The sequence below is a fragment of the Lipotes vexillifer genome, unplaced genomic scaffold (genome assembly GCF_000442215.2).
Source record: "Lipotes vexillifer unplaced genomic scaffold, Lipotes_vexillifer_v1.1 scaffold1491, whole genome shotgun sequence".
Lineage (NCBI taxonomy): Eukaryota > Metazoa > Chordata > Mammalia > Artiodactyla > Lipotidae > Lipotes > Lipotes vexillifer.
Window position 1 is genome coordinate 194,313 of NW_006771679.1, and position 25,710 is coordinate 220,022.

The 25,710-nt window shown below is 37.2% G+C and overlaps 1 protein-coding gene and 1 pseudogene across 1 annotated transcript in view; one reads left to right on the forward strand and one right to left on the reverse strand.

The window, feature by feature from the left end:
• The window catches only part of PIBF1 (progesterone immunomodulatory binding factor 1), a 195,598-nt gene that overhangs the window by 151,570 nt on the left and 18,318 nt on the right, over positions 1-25,710 (forward strand). Inside the window, exon 14 of the mRNA XM_007447100.1 lies at positions 20,745-20,875. Within this exon, the coding sequence (XP_007447162.1) occupies positions 20,745-20,875 (131 nt within the window). The remainder of the gene's footprint in view (positions 1-20,744; positions 20,876-25,710) is intronic.
• LOC103082534 (small ubiquitin-related modifier 2 pseudogene) lies at positions 848-1,136 on the reverse strand (annotated as a pseudogene).

The window sequence follows — 25,710 nt, forward strand, 5'->3', positions numbered from 1 at the left end:
TTTTTTCTTAGATTCCATATATATGTGTTAGCATACGGTATTTGTTTTTCTCTTTGACTTACTTCCCTCTGTATGACAGATTCTAGGTCCATCCACCTCACCTGGGTCATATGGTAGTTCTATTTTTAGTTTTTTAAGGAACCTCAATACTGTTTTCCATAGTGGTTGTATCAATTTACATTCCCACCAAGAGTGCCGGAGGGTTCCCTTTTCACCACACCCTTTCAAGTATTTATTGTTTCTAGATTTTTTTTAAAAAAACAAGAAGTTTATTTAAACAAACAGATGCTTGACTTGAAGGGAAAACTATCTAGGATTCATTTATTTTAGAGTAATTTATCCCTATTTAAAGACAGGTTGCCCTGCATGTAACAGCTACATACAAAAAAGTTATAAAATTGTCCTTGGTTTTACAATGATAAATGAAAAACATTAAAATTCTCCAATCGAACAAGGTATGCAAGAATTTTAATGTTCTTTTTTTGTTAAACAGTGAGAGCAAAATATCTTACTGGAATATAAAGATAAGAGCGGATGAGCATGCCACTAATGGAGAAAAGGGGACATCTTCACAGAACCAGTATTTTTCCCAATTCCATCTCCATTTGATGTCAGTCAAAACATACCGTTGGCCATTTAGTTAAAAAAAGAATGCAATATGCTTGTGCACATATACCAGTTACTTTATGTATAAAAATAAAGGAATGGGGAAGGGGAAAAATGAAAGAATAGAGAAACTATACTGTAGTAGCCAGGATGTGATGGAACCAAATTGCTGTTTTCTAATTGAGAATGTCTTCTTGGTCTGGAGGAACAGAACTCTGGAGTTAAGTAGCAGGTTCCCTTTTTAGTAGACACCTCCTGTCTACTGCTGGAGCACATCAATTGTATCTTTCAGCCTCCATTTCCAGCTGTGCAGGTGTGTCTGTTTCATTGATTGGCTGCCCGTCAAATTGGAATCTGATCTGCCTCATTGACAAACCCTGTCATTCACAATAGGCTTTCATTAGTTTACTAAGTGATGTATGCCTCTTAATCTTCAACTGCACCACGGAACCATCCTGCCCCACCACCTTCAAATTAATACGATCGTTGTTCTCAGTCTTGACTCCTTCCTTGGGCTTTTCATCGGCCATGGGGAGCGCCGGAGCCTCCTCCGCTGCCGCTTCCCAAAAGAGGTACCAGGTCCGCACCGAACGAGCACACAAGCAGCACCAAGAGGGCTGTTTCTAGATTTTTTGATGATGGCCATTCTGACCAGCGTGAGGTGATACCTCGTTGTAGTTTTGATTTGCATTTCTCTAATAATTAGTGACGTTGAGCATCTTTTCATGTGCCTTTTGGCCATCTGTATGTCTTCCTTGGTGAAATGTATACTTAGGTCTCCTGCCCGTTTTTTAACTGGATTGTTTGCTTTTTTGATATTGAGCTCCGTGAGCTGTTTGTATATTTTGGAGATCAATCCTTTGTCTGTTGTTTCATTTGCAAATATTGTCTCCCATTCTGAGGGCTATCTTTTTGTCTTGTTTATGGTTTCCTTTAGATTGCTAGATTTAAGAGAGACTTCAAGATGCATAGGTAGAATAAAGTAGATCTATATGTACTAACTTTAAAGGACATTCATACTATCTTGATAAATTTTTTTAAAAGTAAGATTGCAGAATAATATTGTGTTCCTCCATTTGGGTTTTAATGTGTGTGTGTATGTGAGTGTGTGTGTAGGGGGTAGGGTTGTGTTTCTGTTAAAACGTAGAGAAAGGGCTTCCCTGGTGGCTCAGTGGTTGAGAGTCCGCCTGCCGATGCAGGGGACATGGGTTTGTGCCCCGGTCCGGGAAGATCCCACATGCCGCGGAGCAGCTGGGCCCATGAGCCATGGCCGCTGAGCCTGTGCGTCCGGAGCCTGTGCTCCGCAACGGGAGAGGCCACAACGGTGAGAGGCCCGCATACCGCAAAAAAAAAAAAAAAACATAGAGAAAAAGTTTAGAAAACATACAACTGTCATGCCAGGGGCACACAAGTACCACTATTCACGAATTATGAATATAAAATCAGCTTTATTTGATAAACTTATAATCAAAGAATTAACAGAGCATACACCATCACCCAAGTTATCTTCCCACAGATAGGTGTGCTTAGGCATAGCAGAGAACGTCTGGATGCACCACATAAAGAGATCTGATAGAGATCCCCAAACAGTGTGCACATTTAGAGTGAAAGAGGGTAGGGAGCATCTTGGTGACTGTGTTAACAGTGGAAGAGGGAACCTCTAGAACTTATCACCTATCAGCCTATTCTACTAGAATAGGAAGTGAGCCTCCGGGACCATCCATGTCTGTCTCTCTGACATCAAGCAGTGGTACCACTGGGATTGGGAGCAGAAGCGAGGAACTAATTTTCACCGTATGTTTTGTTGTTGGTTTTTTTTGCGGTACGCGGGCCTCTCACTGCTGTGGCCTCTCCCGTTGCGGAGCACAGGCTCAGCGGCCATGGCTCACGGGCCCAGCCACTCCGCGGCATGTGGGATCCTCCCAGACCGGGGCACGAACCCGTGTCCCTTTCATCAGCAGGTGGACTCTCAACCACTGCGCCACCAGGGAAGCCCCTGTATTTTTTAATTGTTGGGATTTATTCCAACTCACATAAGATTTTTCAAAGGCATAGATTTGGCAACCAACGCATTATCGAACTCATAATAGGTATAAAATAAATGTTGATTCATTAGCTCGATCATTGACCTAACCCATCCACCAAACATAGGTAGATTTATAAAGATTATGAAAATAAGTGGTAAAATTTTTTCTAATGTATCTGTAAACAAGGATTACATTCCAACAATATTGTTTGTACCCAAAATCTAACTGCCAAGTAAGTATATACATACATATACTTGGAGACCCATACGTACACACCTAAATGTGCTCATGATGTATGCATGGAGACACTTGGAGTGATGCACTCCAAAAGAAATCATTGATGTTGGTTATTACTTTAGAGGAGGTACTGAGGTTCTAGGATGGATGGAAGAGATCCTTTCAGTTAATATTCCTCCTCTGTAGTTTGAATTAGTTACTGCGTGCATGTGGTATTCCCTCTCTCTCTCTCTCTCTCCCTTTCTTCCTCACCTCCATTTCATTATCAAGAGCAAGTATATTAAAGGAATATGGAAGTGTTACAGCATACCAGTAAAGGGATTTGCTATAGGAAAAATTCAGAAGCATCCAAAAACATAACATGTGATTTGAAAGCTTCAAGACTGAGAAAAGGAAATAGGAAGGGTATCTAATGTATGCCCAGACAAGGAAAAATTATGTGGCAGAAGGAGTTCGGGCTTTATGGAGTCTTTGTAATACTTGCCTGTGTGTTCTAGTATCTACTAGTGACCTTGGGAAACACGATTTCCACAAACATAGTAAACATAAGTATCTAGATGAGTAAAACATTTGCCTCTGTCCTTTGAGTTACCTGACGCTAGTAATTGCAGGGAGTGTTCTGCCAGCATCCTCAGTGAGCCCAGTCCCTTGGAAGGAGTCTATAGTACACACGACTCCTACAGCCCTGCCTCAGCATTTTAAAGGAGGATATTCACACGCCAACCCCAGCCCTAAAACTTCAAGGTCAGCCTTTCCCACCATATTTCTAGCATTCCATTGGCACAATAAAAAAGTCCACTATTTTATGTACTAAAGAGTAGAAGCAGGTGATGCTGCCAGTTAAACTGTGATACAATGCTTTAATATCACTTTAATTTTAATTTTAGGCAAACATTCCTTTAGTCTTTAGGCAGTGATTTTTATCATACATTACACAACTTTTTCTCTATGCTTTTCTTCTAACACAAACTTTGTTTCAATGCCAAATCACATTGTAATCTTTATGAAGACGCTTTAAATGGTGGCTAAACTCAACCTGTGAAGGATTATCCATACTCAGAACTCAATTGAAATCACAGTATAAACAGCTAAGACCAAATTTCTACATGTGCAAGCATGACCTTTCCTATGAAAACCTTTCCATTTTCATTTCATAGGAAAGGTGAAAAATAGTGTGATTTATTGGGTCCCATTGCCTCCCAAGGTGTTTTCCTGAAAACTTGTTGATACATAAAATTCCTTTAATAAAGAACAGTGCTTTTATTTCACCATTAGAAATACAAGGCTTAAAAAGTAAACACTTGGATGAGGTACTGTGTTGCCTACAATTTTTTAAATTTAGCAAATGCAGTTTAATTCATCAGTCCATCAAAAGTCTTTCTTCCAACCATAACTGTCCTCCCTACTGTAGATCATGATTTCCTATTTTAAAATGTCCATTGCCTCCCAATGTCCAGATTCTTCAGCATGGCATAGAAGACCAATTTGACCCTAACCTACTTGTCCTCATTTTCTGTTACCCTCCCTTCCCCAGGCCCTTGCTTGCAGCCTCCTTCTCCGCCAGGTAATGTGTCTTTTGCTCCTGCCCTACCACTTTGTTATCCTCCTACTTCTCAGTCTCCTTCGTTTCCTTTTGTTCTTCTGTTCCGTAACTGTCAGCGTGCCCCCGAGTTCTGTCCTGGCACTGTTTTCTTCTACTAAGATGCGCGTCTTACCTCATCTTGTTCCGTGGCTTCAGCTACCACCCACAATAAATCTTTTTGTTTTAACCTTTTTTTACTAAGTCAGTTGTGTATGGGCTAAGTATAGATAATCATAATTCAAAGAGTACAGAAGGAGTATTCAGCAAAAACCAAGTCCTCCCTGCTCTCTTCACATCATCTCTGAACGTCTCTCTACTCAACATCCTGCTTTAGTGGTACTGACTGGGTACAACCTCTTATACCATCTCTCATCTGACTTATTTTAGTAACCATCTGTTCCGCCTTACTCTATTCTTTAAGCCCTCCACCTTGTTGCCAGAGTGCTGTTTCTAAATATAAATCTGAGTTTGTTTCTCCCACAGTCAGAGTTGTTTGTTTCCTAAGAATAATGATATATAAGACCGTCCATTATCCAGCCCCTGCCCACCTACCCAGTTTCATCTTACATCACACACACACACACACACTCACTACACCATGCTCCCGCCATATGTAACTATTTGTCCTTTACTTGTAATTCTCCAAGCACTCTATACTATTTTGTGTCTCCATGCTTTTGCACATTCTGGTGTCTGCCCAGCACACGCTTGTCTAAATCACAGATAGTTGTCTTTCAAGATCAATTTCAAGTAATCACCTACACTTTTAAGCCTTTTATGAACCCCAGGTAAAAATGACTTATGTATCCCCATGATACCAAATATACCTATATATATGCACACACACACACACACACACACACACACACACACACACACACATAATTGTTGACATGGCTGTCTATAAACTTTATAAGGGGAGGGACTCTGTTTTTATTGGTCTGGGTATTTCTCCCATTTAGTACAGTTCTTGTTTCTAGTAGGTAGTAAATAGACATTTGTTGAAGGATTAGTTTGGGGTTTTTATGGGACAAAGTATATTAAAGTATTGAGGTATACTAGAATGAACTTTAAGCAGAGCAGAGATCCCAACCAAGAAGGCCAAAGAATGACAGTGAAATCAGAGCTGCTAATCAGAGAAAAAAAGAAAACCTTATAGTATCACAGACTCTACCACATGCTTTCTGTTATATATGGAACCAGAAGTCAGTATATATCATCTCTACCCACCACCACCATGAAAAAAATACTGCAATTGCATGGGATCCGTAGAATCATCAACCTTTATTGAAAACACTGGGGAGTTTTTTCTTTTGCTTTGTTTTGTTTTAGGGTGAAACGGGGATAAAACCAAGAGCTAAGATGAGTAATAAAAAGATATAATAAAGGTTAAGAACATCTTACTTGTCTATAGCACTTAAATGTTGCTATATTCACTTACCATTGGATTATGAAAGCCATGGGCTTTCAAGTAAGGCAGACTGGCTTACATGACTCTAGGCAAGTTATTTATCCTCTGTAAGCCTCAATCTTTCAACCTGTAAGGTGGGAATAATAATACTGTATATATGTTTGCCCCAAGAATTAGAGATAACCCAATCTAAGATAAGCATTTAGCACGCTGACACGTTAATCGCTCAGTAACTGCTGACAGTTTTGTTGTTTGTTTGGTTGGTTTTTGTCCTATATGTCATTATTTTTCACCTGGCCATGGTATTGATGAAATAAGTACTTTATTAATAAAGGTGGCATTTTTTAAAAGAAATAATAGTTCCAGAATTGGAGTAACTTATGCTTATTTTGCCTATATGGAAATATTCAGAGTGAACTCTCCAAATTAATTTTAACACAATATAGTAAGATTTGTTAATGATAATTAATTTCTATGAGGAGGTACATGGTATTAAAACTGCAATTCTAAAGAGTAATCAGTTGCTTTTCTCAAATGAAAAAGTATATTTAATTGCATACAAACTTAGCATTTTAGGAGAAGTGTGCAAAACTGCATATTTTAAAACTAATAAAAACTTCAAATTCACCAGAATTGTTCAGTTTAAATTAGAGAACATGAATTACTGATAAAATTCAGCTAATCTGCTGAATCATTATATAGAAAAGCAAGAGTTAAGCAATAATAATATGTAATAAGATAATTAAGATAAACTTATTTAACAGCACTGATAACAATCTTTATTACAAATATTTAAGTAAATACTTTATTAAAATCAAATTGTGTGAATAGATAATAATAATAAAGGCTAGCAGTTTTGAGTGCTTACTTAATACTAGTGGTTCTATGGTGTGAAACAATAGAAGTGTTCCTTGGGCTAACTGAAATCTTCAGAGTGTGAGACCCATGAGTTTACCAGCCTCCCAGGCTTCCTGAGGCCTGAAAGAAGTTCTTGTGACTGAGTGGACTTCATTAGATTGCCAAGTGTATCAGAGAAGAATCCGAGAATCAGAAAAATGGCTCAAATGCAAAGTCTATTCAGTTCATTCAGGTTCCTGATGGATATGCTCTTGGCCTAGTTAACATATTGAGTACTGTAACACATGGTCCCTTGACTCTTCAGATCTAAAATTTTCACCTAGTGATCAAGCCCTCAGAAAACTGGGCACAAAGTTGACCTGAGACTGATTTGGATTTGGACTGATTTGAATATAAATCTGGTCCTTCCTTTATAATTAAAGATGTAACTACCACCTGGACAAATAGCTTTTATATTTTTTTGACCATGACCTGTAGTAAGAAGTGCATGTTATATAGCAACCCACCACATATGTATGTATGTGTATTTGTTTGTGTGTGTGTGTGTGTGTGTGTGTATGTATATAGGTATGTGTATGTATCTGAAATGATTTTCCCATCACAGTGAATACCCTTACCACGTGTAGCGCCTTCTATTCGTTGCTATTCTGTTCTGTTTCTTTTTTCTTTTTTTTAATACTGCTTGCAACCCACAAAGTGCAAACACTCATCTGGACAGATATGTAACACATTTTTTTCTCCTTATGGAAGCCTTCTTGAGAAATCAGTTTAGGGGTTGAAAAGAGAGGAAAGGTGAAAAAGAAAGAATGAGTAAAGCATGTTAGAGAGATAGGGAGTCATCTCATGTGACTGTTGTATAAAAACCTATAATGCTTCCCAGTTGTATGTATCCACCATCTCCAGGAGCAACGCTAATCTATTCTCTCATTTTGAATTAATAGTGTCATGGTGAAGCAATTGTTAATATGTTTCCATATTTTTGTCCTGCCCCTTTTCAATCTGTTTTTTCAATTTGTTCAAGACTGCCCCTTGAACAATCTTGAAAAAATTTACTGTGGTTTCTCCCATTGGTTGGAATTAGTACCATTTACAAATATGAATAATTTCAGTCTGTAACTGTCCTCCAAATTATTTATAATACATATGTATGACTCAGAGAACCCCACTATTTTCCTTCTTTATCTAGGGAAATAGTCAGGCTTCATCTTCACAAAAAGGCAACCCTCTCATTCCATGGTGGTTCCCTTCTTAAAATAAGAACTTTACTGAGTTTTTTTGAAGGCCTCATATCCGTGTTTTAACATTTTTATCACTAAACACAGACATTATTCTTGACAAACTCCAATAAATAGCAGGATTTTCCATTATAGAAACCATGTTACTTTTCCCCCAAATAAATTTGTATCCTTATGGCTCTTCACACAAGAAAGGACTATGTAAGAAAAATTTATAAAGGTAATGTTATTGTAAAATGTCTTAGTCTATTCCATGTCATTTAACTCAGCCTAAGAAATAAACTATTTAGGGACTTCTTAAATAGTGCAGTGGTTAAGAATCTGCCTGCCAACGCAGGGAACATGGGTTCTAGCCCTGGTCCAGGAAGATCCCAAATGCCACCGACCAGCTAAGCCCATGCGCCACAACTACTGAGCCCGCGTGCCACAACTACTGAAGCCTGCATGCCTAGAGCCCGTGCTCTGCAGCAAGAGAAGCCACCGCAATGAAGAGTAGCCCCTGGGCTTCCCTGGTGGTGCAGTGGTTGAGAGTCCACCTGCTGATTCAGTGGACACGGGTTCGTGCCCCGGTCCGGGAAGATCCTACATGCCGCGGAGCAGCTGGGCCTGTGAGCCATGGCCACTGAGCCTGTGCATCCAGAGCCTGTGCTCCGCAACGGGAGAGTACACAACAGTGAGAGGCCCGCGTACCGCAAAAAAAAAAAAAAAGTAGCCCCTGCTCCCCACGACTAGAGAAAGCCCGCGCTCAGCAATGAAGACCCAACACAGCCAAAAATAAATTAATAAATTAATTTTTTAAAAAGTTTAAAAAGGAAAAAAAGAAATAAACTAAGTGACTTTGTCAAATGTTAGGTAGTATTTATATGAAATTCAGTCTTACAGTAAATATTTATTGAGCACCTACTATGTGCTGGGCATTGTTCTAAGCCCTGGGAATAATCAGTGGATAAAGCAGACAAAAATTCCTGCCCTTTGGAGCTTATGTTGTACTGGGAGGAGAAACAAGGATTTGTTCCAAGTAAAATATATTCTCAATTAGAACTTAAGTTGTATAAAGAAAGTAAAGCAGGAAAGAGGATAGCGACTATTGCTGCCTGTAGTTCTAGCCAAATGGGTACAAGAAAGACATAAAATGAATGCCATGGTTCTTGTATATCTTCTGAAAGTGACCAAAGCATCAAGGAAAGTGGCTCTAGCTTGAAAGTCCCACATGAACAGAGGTGCCCGGGTAGAGGCAATCAGATATTTTTAGCATGGAAGAATGGCTATGAAGCATATTTATTTGTGGTAAATTGGCCACATTTCTTTACTGTTTGTGTGCATATACATGCAGGCTTTTAGTTCACGTTCTTTATTTTGGGAATAAAGGGTAAGGGAAAGGAATTCTTATCTCTTCACATTTTGGGCTAGTCTTACATAATACTGCTTTCTTTTCTGTTATCGAGAGGCAATGATGAATATTGGCGAAGCACGTGATACTGGAGCCAGACCCGCTGGGTTAAAATCTTATTTTTGGTTAACTTACAAGTTGTAAAAGTTGGATAAGTTGTTTAACCCCTCTGTGCCTCATTTTCCTCATTTGTAAAATATTAAGTTCCAAATAAAATGTTTTATTGAAATTTGATCAAATGAGTGGATTACTTTTAGTTTTGAAGACAGATTGTTTTGTAACATTTAATACAGAAAAGAAAAAAAAAACAAAAGCAAGGCAGAAGGAGAAAAAGTAACTTAAAAACAGACAAAGACATTCTGAAAAGACTACTTACTATATGGTTCCAACTAAATGACATTCTGGAAAAGGTGAAACTTATGGAGACAGTAACAAGGTCAGTGGTTGCCAGGAAATAATAGACAGAGGTACAAGGGATTTTTAGGGCTGTGAAACTATTCTTTATGATATAAACAGTGGATACATGGGATTACGGTTGGTCCTCCATATCCACAGATTCCGCATTCACGGATTCAACCAACTGCAGATCAAAATTATTCAGGAAAATGTCCAGAAAGTTCTAAGAAGCAAAACTTGAATTTGCTCACACCAGCAACTATTTACATAGTATTTACATTGTCTTTGCAACTATTTACATAGTATTTATATTGTATTAGGTATTATAAGTATGGATATGTGTTGGTTATATGCAAATACTATGCCATCATATATATTTTTTTAATTTATTTATTTAATTTATTTTTGGCTGTGTTGGGTCTTCGTTGCTGCGCGCGGGCTCTCTCTAGTTGCAGTGAGCGGGGGCCACTCTTCGTGGCGGTGCACGGGCCTCTCACTGCAGTGGCCTCTCCCGTTGCGGAGCACAGGCTCCAGGCATGCAAGCTTCAGCAGTTGTGGCACGCGGGCTCTCGAGCGCAGGCTTAGTAGCTGTGGTGCACAGGCTTAGTTGCTCTGAGGCATGTGGGATCCTCCCAGACCAGGGCTTGAACCCGTGTCCTCTGCATTGGCAGGTGGACTCCCAACCACTGCGCCCTCCAGGAAGCCCAACCATCATATTTTATATAAGGGACTTGAGCATCCTCGGATATTAGTATCCATGGGGGGTCCTGGAGCCAATCCCCTGTGGATACCAAGGGACTAGTGTACGTTTGTCAAAACCCATAGAATATACAGCACCAAGAGTGAACACTAATGTAAACTGTGGACTTCTGGTGATAATGGTGTGTCATTGTAGGTTCATTAATTGTAACAAATGGTGATGACTGTGTGGTTGTGGGAAGGCAGAGAATATATGGGGCTCTCTGTACTTTTGCTCAATTTTGCTGTGAACCTCAAACTGCTCTAACAAAAGAAAAAAACAGACATGAAAGAGAATGAAATCTGAGAACCACAGAGAAAAGATAGGAGGAAAGGAAAGGAAGGAGTGGGGAAGATGTCAGTGACTCACTTTTCTGTGAAGGTAACTGTGGCCATCTTTTGTCACTTGTGCAATTTGGCAGTCCTTAAAGCTATTTTTGTTGGTAGCAGGAAAATACCCCCAGGAAAGTAACATTGTCTAGAGAAAAATTAACTTCTTGACATAGGCAACAGAACTTACTTTTTTGTGATGTTAAAGAATTTGGGAGAGACTTCATTTTCTCTGTGTGTCTGCGTGTATTTCATGTGGTACATCACTCCTTGTGAAGTTAGTGTTACATATTTTATGGATGCACACTATATAATGTGACTGGACATGAGGAATAATTAAATTGTTGATGGGTGATAGTTTCATAAAGATTTAAAATGAAGAGACTGTTGGAACAAACAGTATTCATAGGTAATATGTGACATAATCAAAACACAATACCAGAAATTGCCCTTAACATGTATAAATTAGCATTAATTATTGTCATTCTGTCTCTTATTTTTTGAGGTTCTGATGTAGAATTATATAGAAATTAACATTTTTGTTTTAGTAATGATGAACATATATTTACCATACAAAGGGCTGATTCATGACGTGGACAAAACATTAACTTTAATTGTAGTAACAGCTCTGTGTCTAACCTTGCCAAGTGCTTAAACCAAGATGTCTTTGTTATAGTTCATTCTGGAAAAAAATTCAATTACATGGACCCAGGGCAATATACTAGAATTTATTCTTTAAGCCATCTTTTTAAAGGTTCACATACAAGGTCATATGAATGTGTGTGTGTGCGCGTGTCTGCACCAAATGCCAGCCACCACTGAAGAAAAACAATGACTTATTTATAAATTATATTCAGTTTACACATCAAACAAATAATATAATTGTTTAAACTTTTTCCCTTACTGGTGTGCCTTGATAATTCATAAATGACTATATTTTTTTTCTTTCAAGAGCTATTACAAATCACACTATAAATCCCTCATTCCCCATCAGGATTGTTGTACAAGTGAACCACATTAAAATGAATTTCTCAGGGGCAACTGTGAGGGGAAAAGAAATTTAAAGCACTTGAACTTGAAAATTCCATTCTCCTACGCTAATCACCGGTCCTTCCAGCTCTCCCAGTCCTTCCAGCTCTCCCAGTCCTTTCATTCCCAGTAAATCTGTGCTTTATTTGTACTCATTAGGAGTCCCAGACTCATAAACTCTTCGCATTTCCAATCTGTCAAGCCCCTCCTGGCTCCACTTTGCCTCCTAACCCAGCCTTGGACCTTATCAACCATCTGAGCACTACATTCACGAGCACTCGCCATTGCTTTGTTGCCAGATTCATCCATCAGGCTTTTCTTGACATTCCCACCTTTAGCCTAGTATCTTACAATCTATCAACATTGAATGAAAGGGAGGAGAGGAGAGAAAATTCTTTGATTCTGTGTTAACGTCCTGAAAATTTCTTGTGGAAATTTGTTACTTTTGCTGCTTGGAAGCATAACAAATTCATGTTGTTGAACATCAACAAGGCCCTCATTCCCGTTGCCCGGTATTTTTATTTTTCTGTATCTATCCTACTTCCCGTTATCTTCCACTTCCCCAAACCATCAATTCCATCATATATCTTTTCATTATTACAGTTAAATCATCTAAATTTATTTTCCTTGAGTCTTTTTCACCAAGGGATTTTTTAGTCTCTTCCCTTCCTTTTTTTCCCCTGTGGTCCCTCTTCAACAAATGAGCGCGAGTGCGCGTGTGCGTGTGTGTTAACATACATAACTTTCAAAACTTAACTGTTCTCTCTGTTCTTAATTCCTTCTGCTCTCTCCCCTCTTCCTTCAGCTATGCCCTTCCTCAGTGATCACCAATGACTTCCTAATTGTCAGTGTTCTCATATCAGTCCGCTGGTCTATCTGTGGCATGACATTATAGATGTTATAGATATTCTAGAAATTTTGTCCTCTCTTTGCTTTGCAACACCATTCTCCCTCATATGGCTCTTTAGTCTTCTTAGCTGATATAGTCATCTTCTTCTAGACCTGGAATGTAGATGTCCCTCATTGTCTGCCCTTTGCTCTGTTCTTACACCTCAGTGGTGATTCTCAAATGTTAGTGAGTGTAAGAATCATCTAAGATTTTTGTTGAAAATGTAGGTTTCTAAATCCTGCCCTCAGATATTGTGATTAAGTAGGTCTAGAATGAAGCCCAGGAATCTGCATTTTTAACAGGCTATTCTTGTGACTCTAATAAAAGTGATACAGAAAAGAGATAATCCTCTGCCATCCTATGTCTTCAGTCATCACTTCCAGGCTGATTACTTTCAAATATTTTAACATCCTCCTCTCATGAATTTCTCCTTCTTATCTGGACCATACTCAGGACCAGCGCAGGGCTGACAATCAATGAGTATGCACTTGCTTTTGGTTATTAAAATAATAGAATATTTGCACAAACACTTGTAAAACAGATGTTGCCCTCAGCCCACAAGTGTCATTCTGCCACCACTATCCTGTCTGTCCTGGTCCCTCTCCTAAGACCTTCTAGACCTCCCCATCTTCTGGCAACAAAAAAGTAACACCTAGAACCACAGACTTTCTTCAGGATCCTGCCCCAGTGCAAAGGCTGACATCCTAATTGGTTGACTTGTATCCATTAAATATTACCCCTGTTGAAGATGATGATGTCATTAACCATATAGCGACCTAGGAGAAGCCAGCGTTAATGGGGAGGATGGCAAATTCAGCATGTGACATGGTTTATGTGCAGTCCTTTTAAACCTACTAGAATAGTTGAATGGAGTGGCCTATAACAAGTCCAAGATCACAAGAGCTGTGCCTTCCAAATCTGACTGATCATCAGAATCTAAGGCCCAACCCTGAGAAATTTTGATTCACTGGGACTGGGGCAGAGCCCAGAAGTCCGCTTTTTAACATTTCCCCCCGTGCCTCTGATGATAAGCTGGGTCTGAGAACTACTGCTGTGGACTGAGAACACAGAAAAGTAGTACCAAAACATTGCCCCCTGCTGGACCTCAAATAGGCATTTTCCATTCCGTGGCACAATCAGAAAGATCAGGCGACAGGATATGTGGGGTTTTCAGCACAACTAATTACCACTACTAGAAAGTGTCACTTGTATATATTTTATACACAGAAAGCAACACAATGTTAAATTCCATTCAACAGAATGCATTTTGTCCCTGGTAAGGAAGAGTACCATTTCTAGGAGTTTCTTTGAAAATAAACTCCGCAAGAAAAAAAATCCCACTTTTAGGAAAAACACAACAAATTGTAGTCACCTTCATATGTCTTTTAAATTTAAGAGAACATATGTATTATAATCAGGTGTTGCTTTTCTCTGAATCATGTGTACAGTTTATTGAAACAAAGGAGAAATAACGATTCTATAAAATGTTGTATCATGGGTTTGGTCCTGAATCATTCATTACGTATATGATTCCTGAGTCACTAATTACTAAGGCTTTATAAGGAAAAGATTACTAACAATAGGCAAAGTGAGCGATTGTGAAACTTTTTTTAATACTAATGATTATAGTTACAGAAAGATTTTTTTAACCATATTGGAGGAATTAAATTCTGTTAAGTTACACTGATTTCAAAAATAGATATTAGCGTCCCTTTTCACTGAAAAATGTACGTGTACTTTTCCCTGAGGAATGAAATTAAATTTGGGAGATTTAGAAGCTCACAAGTTTATAAAGAAACATTCTTAAAATTGACAGCTCTATAGAAGTTTTATTATCTAGAGAGTGAGAAGGTTGTAGGTTGTATAATAGAAATACATTCTGAAGGTAAGGCTTTTTGACCCTTAATTTTGTTATAATACTAAAACCTAATATATGTAATTTCTGTAATGAGAAAAAAAACGAACTAAAATAATTAAGACTAATGACTGCTGTTATATTTTTTATGTAACTGAAGTCAGGTTTGATAAGTTTAAACATGGCTCATTCTAGACTACAAATGACTACAATTTGAAAATGCCCTTAGTTCTTTCCTACCCCGCCCAATCCCCCCACATGCACCCCGGACTATTCTGCACTTCGAAACACAAAACAACTTGCCAGTTCAGTTTATTCAGTTAGGGTCAGTTCTGTAAAAACAAAGTCAGGGCAATTGTTTGGTTTAATTGACTAGTGAAACTGGTTGTACAGGTAAGTAGAACTTAGTTTTATTTTTGTCCAGCTGCATATTTGAATGTTCATAAAGTAACTTAGTAGAGTAATAAGATTCCAGTGACATTGTAATAGATTTTAAAGAATGATTACCAAAGCAAGGAAAAAGGACACTAAAACCCAAACTATAGAAAATATTTATGGTATTTTTTTCTTTATGGCTCTCCTTTCACTGCAATGAATTGTGTCCAAAAAAAGTCTTCTTTCCTTTCACTATTCATTTCTTATTCTTTGAGGAATTTTTTCCTCGGCTATACTTAATAAAGCCATAACAAAGATGTCTAGTATAATTTAGATGAATAGTTTACATAGCTTTTATAAAGTGGTCCTCAAACTGTGTGCAGATATCCCTCTAATAGTTGGTCAGCCACCTCTTGGTTTCACTTTCCTCCTCACCTACCTGGACCTCATTGTTGATCATTTTTACAATGAATGTTTCTGCCTTTGATTCTTTCTGCCTTCCTCCCTACCTTCCACTATACCCATCCTGCTCTTCTCTCCACCTTCAGCTTTGAGGCTGCTAGTAACTCATTATTTTTTTTTCCCTGTGAGAGGGAGACCAAAAAACTTGCAGTGCTGTGGACTTCCCTGGTGGTGCAGTGGTTAAGAATCCGCCTGCCAATGCAGGGGACACAGGTTCGAGCCCTGGCCCGGGAAGATCCCACATACCGCAGAGCAACTAAGCCCGTGAGCCACGGCTACTGATCCTGAGCTCTAGAGCGCATGAGCCACAACTACTGAGCCCACGTGCCACAACTCCTGGAGCCTGCACGCCTAGAGCGCATGCTCCGCAACAAGAGAAGCCACGACAATGAGAAGCCCACACACAACGGGCTACGAAGCGTAGCCCCCGCTGACGGCAACTAGAGAAAGCCTGTGCGCAGCAACAAGGACCCAACACAGCCACAAATGAATTAATTAATTTGTAAAAGAAAAATTGCAGCGCTAAAATAAATATGTTTAGATCTTAATTTGAAAAAAAAATGTATAGAACTTGTAAATGTAGTTTATTTAAGAAGGAAATAGAAATCATTTCTTATCCTAGAAAAACAGCAAATCTTTAGCCTCAAACTCGTTAGGGGTTGTAAAGGAAAGAGGAAAAAAATTTTTTTCATATAAAAAGCTAGAATTTTTTTGTCAAAGAACATTTAAGTTCATAAAGCAGGAATTTTATAATTTTTTATTCTGCATAATAAAATACTCCCTTCCCCACCCCCTCGTCCTTATAATAATAGATATCCACCACTTTTGTTCTTATTGTTCAGTTTTTGCATACCCAACTTTAGAATACCTTTTTTGAGAACTTATTATGTACCAAAGTAGGGGCCTCCTGATACTGACAGTGCTGTGTTTAGTCCTATTCTAGCATACATTTCATATTTGCTTAAGAGAAAAAGAGTAAACACAAAGAAACAAAAAGAAAACTAAGGTTGGGACTTCCCTGGTGGCCCAGGGGTTGGGAGTCTGCCTGCCAACGCAGGGGACACGGGTTTGAGCCCTGGTCAGGGAACATCCCACATGCCGCGGAGCAACGGAGCCCGTGCACCACAACGAAGAGTAGCCCCCGCTCGCCGCAACGAGAGAAAGCCCTCATGCAGCAAGACCCAAAGCAGCCAAAAATAAATTAATTAATTAATTAATTTTTTAAAAAAAACAAAAAACTTAAGGTTGGTTGAGTATATAAAATGATAAAATCCTTTAGAAAGAACTTTGGTCTTATGTGTCAAGAGTATTACATAGTTATACCCCTTTAACGTTAGTGCATCTTCTGTTCTGAAAAAAATTTAACAAACAAAATATTAAGAAAAAACATCTAGGGACTTCCCTGGGGGTGCAGTGGATAGAAGTCTGAGCTCCCACTGCAGGGGGCCTGGGTTCAATCCCTGGTCAGGGAACTAGATCCCACATGCACGATGCAACTAAGAATTCACATGCCACAGCTAAGGAGCCAGTGAGCCACAACTAAGGAGCCCACGTGCTGCAGCTAAGGAGCCCTCCTGCCGCAACTAAGGAGCCCGCCCGGCACAACCAAATAAATAAATATGAGAAAAAGATAAAACATCTACAATACAAAACTAGTTTGTTTTAGCATTATTTATACTAGTCAAAAATTGATAGCATCCTAAATGTTTACTAGTATAAACAATGTAATTAAACTCTACCACATTGGCTTACTAGACAGTTTTGTAACCATTAAAAATACAAAAATATAAATGAAGTTATTCTAACAGCCTGGAATAATGATTATGATATAAGGTAAAGTAAAAAAGAATAATATATAAAGTTGTACATAGTATACAACATAGTATATATACAACTATATACATAGTATACAACTATACTAAGTTGTACATAGTATATTAACATTGAACAATCCAGAAAGGAACTAAAACAATTTCATTTATAAAATAAAATAGAAATAAATTTGATCAAAGGGGAGAAAGACTTGTACACTGAAAACTACAAAACATTCCTGAAAGAAATTAAAGAAGACCTAATAAATGGAAAGACATCCCAGGCTGATGGATTAGAAGACTTAAGATTGTTTTTTTGGTTGGTTGGTTGGTTTGGGGGTTTTTTTCTTTAATTTTTTAAATTGAGATTTCATTGATTTACAACATTGTATAAGTTTGAGGTATACAACATAGTGGTTCACAATTTTTGAAGATTATACTCCATTTATATTTATTATAAACTATTGGCTATATTTCCTGTGGTGTACAATATATTCTTGTAGCTTTTTTTTTTTCTTTTTTCTTTTTCTTTTTTTTGGCTGCTCAGCTTGTGAGATCTTAGTTCCCCAACCAGGGATTGAACCCGGGCCCTCAGCAGTGAGAGCATGGACTCCTAACCACTGGATCACCAGGGAGTTCCCACTTATTTATTTTATATCTACTAGTCTGTATCTCCCCTACCCCTCTCTTCCCCCTCCCTCTTTTCCCTCTCTCCACTGATAACCACTAGTTTCTTTTCTATATCTGAGTGTCTTTTTCTTTTTTGTTATATTCACTAGTTTGTTGTATTCTTTAGATTCCACAGATAAATAACATTATAGTATTTGTCTTTCTCTGTCTGACTTATTTCACTAAGCATAATACCCTCCAAGTCCATCCATGGTGTTGCCAATGGCAAAATTTCATTCTTTTTTATGGCTGAGTAGTATTCCAGTGTGTGTGTGTGTGTGTGTGTGTGTGTGTGTGTATACCACATCTTCTTTATCCATTCATCTGTGGATGGACACTTAGGTTGCTTCCATGTCTTGCCTATTGTAAGTAATGCTACTGTGAGTATTGGGGTGTGTGTATCTTTTCAAATTAGAGTTTTCATTTTTTCTGGATATATGCCCAGGAATAGGATTGCTGGATCATATGGTAGTTCTATTTTTAGTTTTTTAAGGAAACTCCAGACTGTTCTCCATAGTGGCTGTATCAATTTACATTCCCACCAACAGTGCACAAGGGTTCCCTTTTCTCCACATCCTCTCCAACATTTGTTATTTGTGGTCTTTTTGGTGATAGCTGTTCTGACAGGTGTGAGGTGCTATCTTACTGTGATTTTGATTTGCATTTCTCAGATGATTAGCAATGTTGAACATCTTTTCATGTGCCTGTTAGCCATCTGTATGTAGAAGACTTAATATTGTTAAGTACCACCCAAAACAGCTTACAGATTCAATGCAGTCTGTATCAGAATCCCAAAGGCACGTTTTTGCAGCAATAGAAAAACCCATTCTAAAATTCATGTGAAATTTCAGGTGACCCCAAATAGCCAGAACAATCTTAAAAAACAAAAGTTGAAAAACTCATACTTTCAGATTTTAAAATTTACTGTGAAGTTACAGTAATCACAACAGTGTTGTGCTGGCTTAAGGATAGACATATAAGACTGATGGAATAGAATAAAGAGCCCAGAAGTAAATCTCGCATATATGTAAATGGTTTTTCCAGTAAGCTTGCCAAGACCACTCATTGGAGAAAAGACAGTCTTTTCAACAAATGGTGCTGGTAAAATTGGATATTTATGTGTAAAAGATTGAAATTAGACCTTATAGTCTTACACTATATACAAAAATTAACTCAAAATGGATCAAAGTCCTAAATTTCAAAAAGAAAGGTATAAAACTCATAGAAGAAAACATAGGAGAAAATCTTTATGACCTTGGATTTGGCAGTGGTTTCTTTAAAATGACACCAAAAGTATGGACAACAAAAGAAAAGTAGGTAAATTGGATTTCATCAAAATTAAAAACTTTTGTGATCCAAAGGGCAGTATCAAGATCATGAAAAGACAACCCACAGAATAGGAGACAATATTTGCAAATCATACAGCTAATAAGGGCTTAATATCCATAATATATAAAGAACTCCTACAATTCAACAGCAAAAAAAAAGAAAAAAAAAGACAGCCTAACTAAAATATGGGCAAAAGACCTGAATAGACATTTCTCCAAAGAGGATATACAAATGACCAATAGGCACATAAAATAACTTTGTTGGCAAGGATGTGGAGAAATTGGAACCAAGCGCATTGCTGGTAGGAATGTAAGATGATGCAGCCACTATGAAAAACAGCTGGCAGTTCCTCAAAAAGTTAAATATAGAATTATCATATGACCTAGCAATTCCACTGCACTCCTAGGTAGATACCCAAAGGAATTGAAAACAGGGACTCAAAACAGATATTTATACACCACAACATTAGTCACAATAGCCAAAAAGTGGAAACAACACAAGTATCCACCAACAGATGAATGAATAAACAAAATATACTATAAACATACATTGGAATATTATTTAGCCATAAAAAGGAATGAAGTTCTGATACATGGTACAACATGGATGAACCTTGAAAACATTACAATAAGTGGGGCTTCCCTGGTGGCGCAGTGGTTGAGAGTCCGCCTGCCGATGCAGGGGACACAGGTTCGTGCCCCAGTCCGGGAAGATCCCACATGCTGCAGAGCGGCTGGGCCCGTGAGCCATGGCCGCTGGCCTGCGCGTCTGGAGCCTGTGCTCCGCAGCGGGAGAGGCCACAACAGTGAGGGGCCTGCATACAGCAAAAAAAAAGGAAGGAAAAAAAAAAGAAAGAAAAATGAAAACATTACAATAAGTGAATTAAGAAGACAAAAAATGACAAACATCATCTGATTCCACTTACATGAGGTATCTAGAATAGGCAAATACATACAGACAGAGAGAATAGGGGTTTCCAGGAACTGGGGGATAAGGGGAATGTTTTTGCTTAATGGGTATAGAGTTTCTGTTTTGGTTGATGAAAATGTTCTGGAAATAGATACTAGTGATGGTTACACATCAAGAATGTACTTAATGCCCCTGAATTGTACACTGTAAAATGGATAAAATGGTAAATTTTATGTTGTTTATATTTTAAACATAATTGTTTAAAATTTTAATTATACATAGTGATTTAGGTACGTAAATTATACATAGTGGTTTAGGTACATAAGTAAAGATGGAAGGGACTATGAAGACATGAAAAATTACTAAATTATCATGTGATTATATTATTTTGAGTAGAAATAAAGTTCAAATAAAAGTTTAATTTTTAGCTAAAGAATAGTTATGTTGATTAATAATTTTTAAAACCTTCGAATTTATACAGGAAGAGCTTTTCAGAGTAATTCATATAAGGGAGAGTTGGTGTACTGTATCTGTGCTAGAACATTTTGAACAATTTTAGTTTCTTATAAAATTGTCTAGATTTTAATGAAATCTGTTTTTCTTTAGCTTGACAGGGCCAATTCTCTGTTAAACCAGACTCAACAACCTTACAGGTATCTCATTGAATCAGTGCGTCAGAGAGATTCTAAGATTGATTCACTGAAGGAGTGTATTACCCAACTTGAGAAAGACATCAGGTAAACCATCTACAAATCTTTTATTTGAGTAATAAAGACATTGTAAGCACAATACTGCTATAGACGAATTCAGGTTGGAAATTGTGAAGAAAAAATTGAAATAACGAAGGGGGTCTTAAATGTAATGAGTTCAATTTCTCTTAGAAAAACGAAGTCACATCACATTAAGGTGTTCACAAACAGATAAAATGTACACACTTACTTAGATTCATGTTGACTTTACCAAGGAATTTTTAGGCTTTTCTTCCACTGACCCTTTATGTGAAGTAAACCATGAATTACCTCGATGTAAATAAATTCCTTTCACTTCCTTAGATTGAAATTGTTTTCTTACATGACGCCTTATCCAAAAGACTTGCTCCACTGAATAATCATTCAAATTCTTTACCTGTTCATCTATATGATCATTTTAGTCTTTTTAAATAACAGTAGAAGAATGATACTATATAAAAAAGAGGTTTTAATTCATGGATGCTTAGTTAGTTGGCTTGTTATTAGATTTTAGATTTTAGATGTTAGATTATTTAGAAAAAGTAATTAGATAAATTATCAACCATTTATAAAGGTAGAAGCAAAGAATTAGATGGGAGAGAAAATTCTTAAATTAAGGAATTAGAAAAGGTAGTTTATTGAAAAATATAGTTATTGGAGAAGATAGCTATTAAATTCAGGTTTCCTAAGATATATAACCAAAAATATAAAACTGCTGGTAATTAACTCCAAACTGTGAGTGTTCTTTTTGATAAATCAGAGTAGTTATCTTTTCCTCTCGTTTCTACCCCACCAAAATAATTGGTCCAAAACTTTATTCCTGATCAGAATTTTTTGACAATATAATGAAGTAATTTTAAATCACATTTATGTTTTAAATGTCAACATAAGTAACAGTTTATTTGTAGATTAATTTTAAAGTTAAAACTAATATTTAGAATATTCATAACCAGCATTAATAAATCAATTCAGTGAATTAATTAAATAGTTCTATAAATAGCTGTTGGGAGCAATAGAAATTATGTCTCATCATTCACTGGAGCCTTGGCTATCTTAAGGAAATTGAGGAAAGAACCCCAAAGAGAACCTTTTCTTTCCATATTATATATTTGATATATTTGAAATTTTGTATAGTGTTTTGTCTTACCTTTGTAATCTTGGAGCAGGGATATATAAAAGGACTGTGGAAAAAATTACCTCTTTCACAGTTACCTTCAAGTCAGTTTATTTGAATATTTATTTTACTAAGAACTAGGAGAGCTGAAAATGTTTAATACAGAGAAAAATAATAGCCAGCTACAGGAGAAAATTGTAATGATGAACAAATTCAACCCTAGAGAAATTTAGCAACTTGTCATCTAAAAACATATTAGTTTTGTGATAGGGCCAAAATTTGAATCCAGATCTGTCTGCTTTCTAATTCCATACTCTTAACCATTATGTTATACTGCCTCCCTATGTTCTAATCTGAATAAGGGATAATTTTTCTTTAACTAATGTAATTAACGAAGAGAAGAAAAAAAAGTGTAGAATAGTGGTTAAAAGGAAGGCTTTTAATGAGTTGATAATTGTTGAGGCTGGGTGACAGATACATTGTTATAGTTTCTCTCTTGAAATATTTCATAATAAAAAAAAAAATTCCCTATCTGCATTGCCCAATATGGTAGCTGCTAGCTACATGTGGCTATTGGGCATCTGAAATATGGTTAGTGTTACTGAGGAACTAAAATTTTAATTTTATTTGAATTAAATTAATATTAATTTTCATTGCCACTTGTGGCTAGCTGATAGCTATGGTATTGGACCCTATAGCCAATTTTCTCATCTGTGAAATGAGAGTGGCACCAACAGCACCTAATTCACGTGGTTATTCAGAGGATTAAATGATATAACCTTTGTAATATATATAGCACTATTCCTATACATTGTTAAAAATGCTTTTTAAATGTTTGCTATTATTAGTATTGTCTTATATTTAACACATTTTTATGTTGAAAAATATCTTTGAAGTGAGAAATAACATTTCTCAAAATATGCTGAATTTTGTCAAAAATTAGGACTCCCTTAATTACAGCAACAGTAATCACAAGAACTATGCCAATTATGGAATTAAACCAAAAAAAATATATTCTGTGTGCTAAACATCTGAAGGCTTTAAAGCTGTCTGTGTCTCATATATTTATTGTATACTATTTTAGTAGATTCTGAACTAATATTTCACAGGATATGAAGTCTTGCTCTTCATTGAAGCAACTGTCTTCTAATGTGAAAAGTTAAGGTGCTTTCAGAATTTTAATTATGGCTTGTGAGATGCTGTAGCTGTACCCTGATGACGTGAGTGAAAGGATGTGATGCCGTACAATACAATCAACAAGTCAGATACAACAGGTTAGATCACATTTCTATCTACCATCACCCTGACTCTGAGCCAACGGCATTTCAAATAGAGTAGAATTATCCTGGGCTTCGACTGCATGTCAGCCTGATTTCTCTTCTCATGGTAAATGTGTCTGTAAAATGTACATATGAATGTGAACATCAAGGGGTAGTTGTGAAAATTAAATGAAGTAACATATATAAAAATCTTCCGGCACACAGGAGAAGCTCAGTAAATGTTACCTCCCTTCCTTTTGTCCTTCGAAATTTAAACATTCGATGATCCATGCAAAAACATGACTAAGTGATTATGTTCCTTGATAATTCCTGTTACTTTTTGCTGGGTGTGGATTTTAATTGTAAAGAATACTTACATTAACTGATTAATTTGTAAATGTTTCTCTAGCTTATACAATAAAAGCTCTTTAAAGAACTGAATATAAATTTTATCATTTTCTTACAAACTAAAACAATATCACACCCACAACTTGCCAATTTAGCCATCGATACAATTTATTCAATGCCTAGAAAGATTAGTGCAAACATTCACTAAAATGAAATCGTGATAAACGTGTTAAAAGCTAACATTTGAGACATCACTACTAACTGTCATTAAAGTAGTGCTCTGTTCTAAAAGTAGTACTTTTAACTCTGCTCCACCAATCCACAAGAGACAACCTGGGTTATACTGGTTGATCTATAGTTCAGGACCAAAGGAAGCACGGAAAGAGAATAATTAGCATAAGTTTTCTTTCTCTGTTTTCAGTTCTCCATCTATCGTTAACTAGTCATTTAGGAAGAAAAGACTACTTAGGCGCTTATAAGGCTAGGCCAGAGTATATTGATCCAGGAAGTTAAAGAACAATATATCAGGCATATGTTTTCATATAGCAGCTGAAACAGAGCCATAAACATGAATTTCTGAGTAATAATTAACAGTGAATTGAACAATTATGGGTGTAATATACCATTCACGGTAGACATGCTCATAAGGAGATTTGTTTTGTAGTTGCTTTATGAGTCACGCATAGAAGCTTTGTATTTTTAAAGGTAAGTTTCCACTGTTATGAAATGTCTTATGGAGACTAAACTTCTATTGAGTAATTACTGTGTGTAGAAGAACACAGAGTATAATAATCATCGTATTCAGTTTTAGAGACCCACGTGTTGAAGGTAGTCTCCCTTGTAATTTAAGAAAGAGAAGGCTAAGACTTTGAAAATATATATCCAAGTATTGTCTGTGGAGCCAGCATCTTGCAAATAGAACTGAGTTGCTTTGTCAACCAGTTTATCCACTTACCTTTTATTCCATGTTATATGTTTAGTTTTGTTATTTAAATATGGAATACTTACCTTATTCTGAAAAAATTAAACACTGCATATAAAGCATTTCTAATGAATTATTCAGTCAAAATCCTTTAATTACATCAACATTCCGTTCCTATTACACTACACTTTACTTAATGGGTCTATTGGTATTTGAGAGCCTACGTGTGTGTGTCTGTGTGTCTGTGTATATGTTTGTGCGTGCGCACCCATGTATGTACTGCATGTGAGCGCATGTTTACATTCTGTGTGTATGTGGGTACATGTATACGAACAGGTATATGTGCATGTATATGAACACATCTGTTCCTTGAATATTCCTATTCGTATTTACTGAACATTTATTTTCACCTTGAAAAATATTTTGGGGACTTCCCTGGTGGCTCAGTGGTTAAGAATCCACCCACCAGTGCAGAGGACATAGGTTCGAGCCCTGGTCCGGGAAGATCCCAGATGCCACAGAGCAACTAAGCCCACACGCCGCAACTACTGAGCCCACGCGCCGCAACAGCTGAAGCCTGCACACTCTAGAGCCTGTGCTCTGCAACAAGAGAAGCCACTGCAGTGAGAAGCCCGTGCACTGCAACGAAGAGTAGCCCCTGCCCGCCACAACTGGAGAAAGCCCACATGCAGCAACGAAGACCAAACACAGCCAAAAAATAATAGAAAAATAAAAGAAAGAGAAAGAAAAATATTTTGTCTTCAGTGTGATCCTAGCTAAAGATAGAATTTTAAAGTTACAGAAACACCTGGTCTTTACCATGCTTTGGGGGACTCAAGCAGAACACAGCACTCAGTTTCCTTTTTATCATCTAGTTCTTTTCAACTCCTCGGCTCAGTAGGATCTCTGACGCCTAACTCCAAAAGTCAGTTTGTTTTTATGCTGAGCTGCTTACCTTTATTGACATTTAATTACTGTTTTCCTCTGATGACTGTTTCTCATCTAAATTAGTAAAACGATATAGCATTTTGTAGAGTTTTATGTGCTCAGTGTTTTATGTAATCATTCATTAGATAATTCACATGTCCCTTTGACATACATGAGTATTATTTTCCACTTTTACGGATGCAAAAACAGGTTCAGTGGGGTGGTATGTGTCGTGCTTTATACCACACAGTTGAGTCAGTGGCACAGTTGGAAA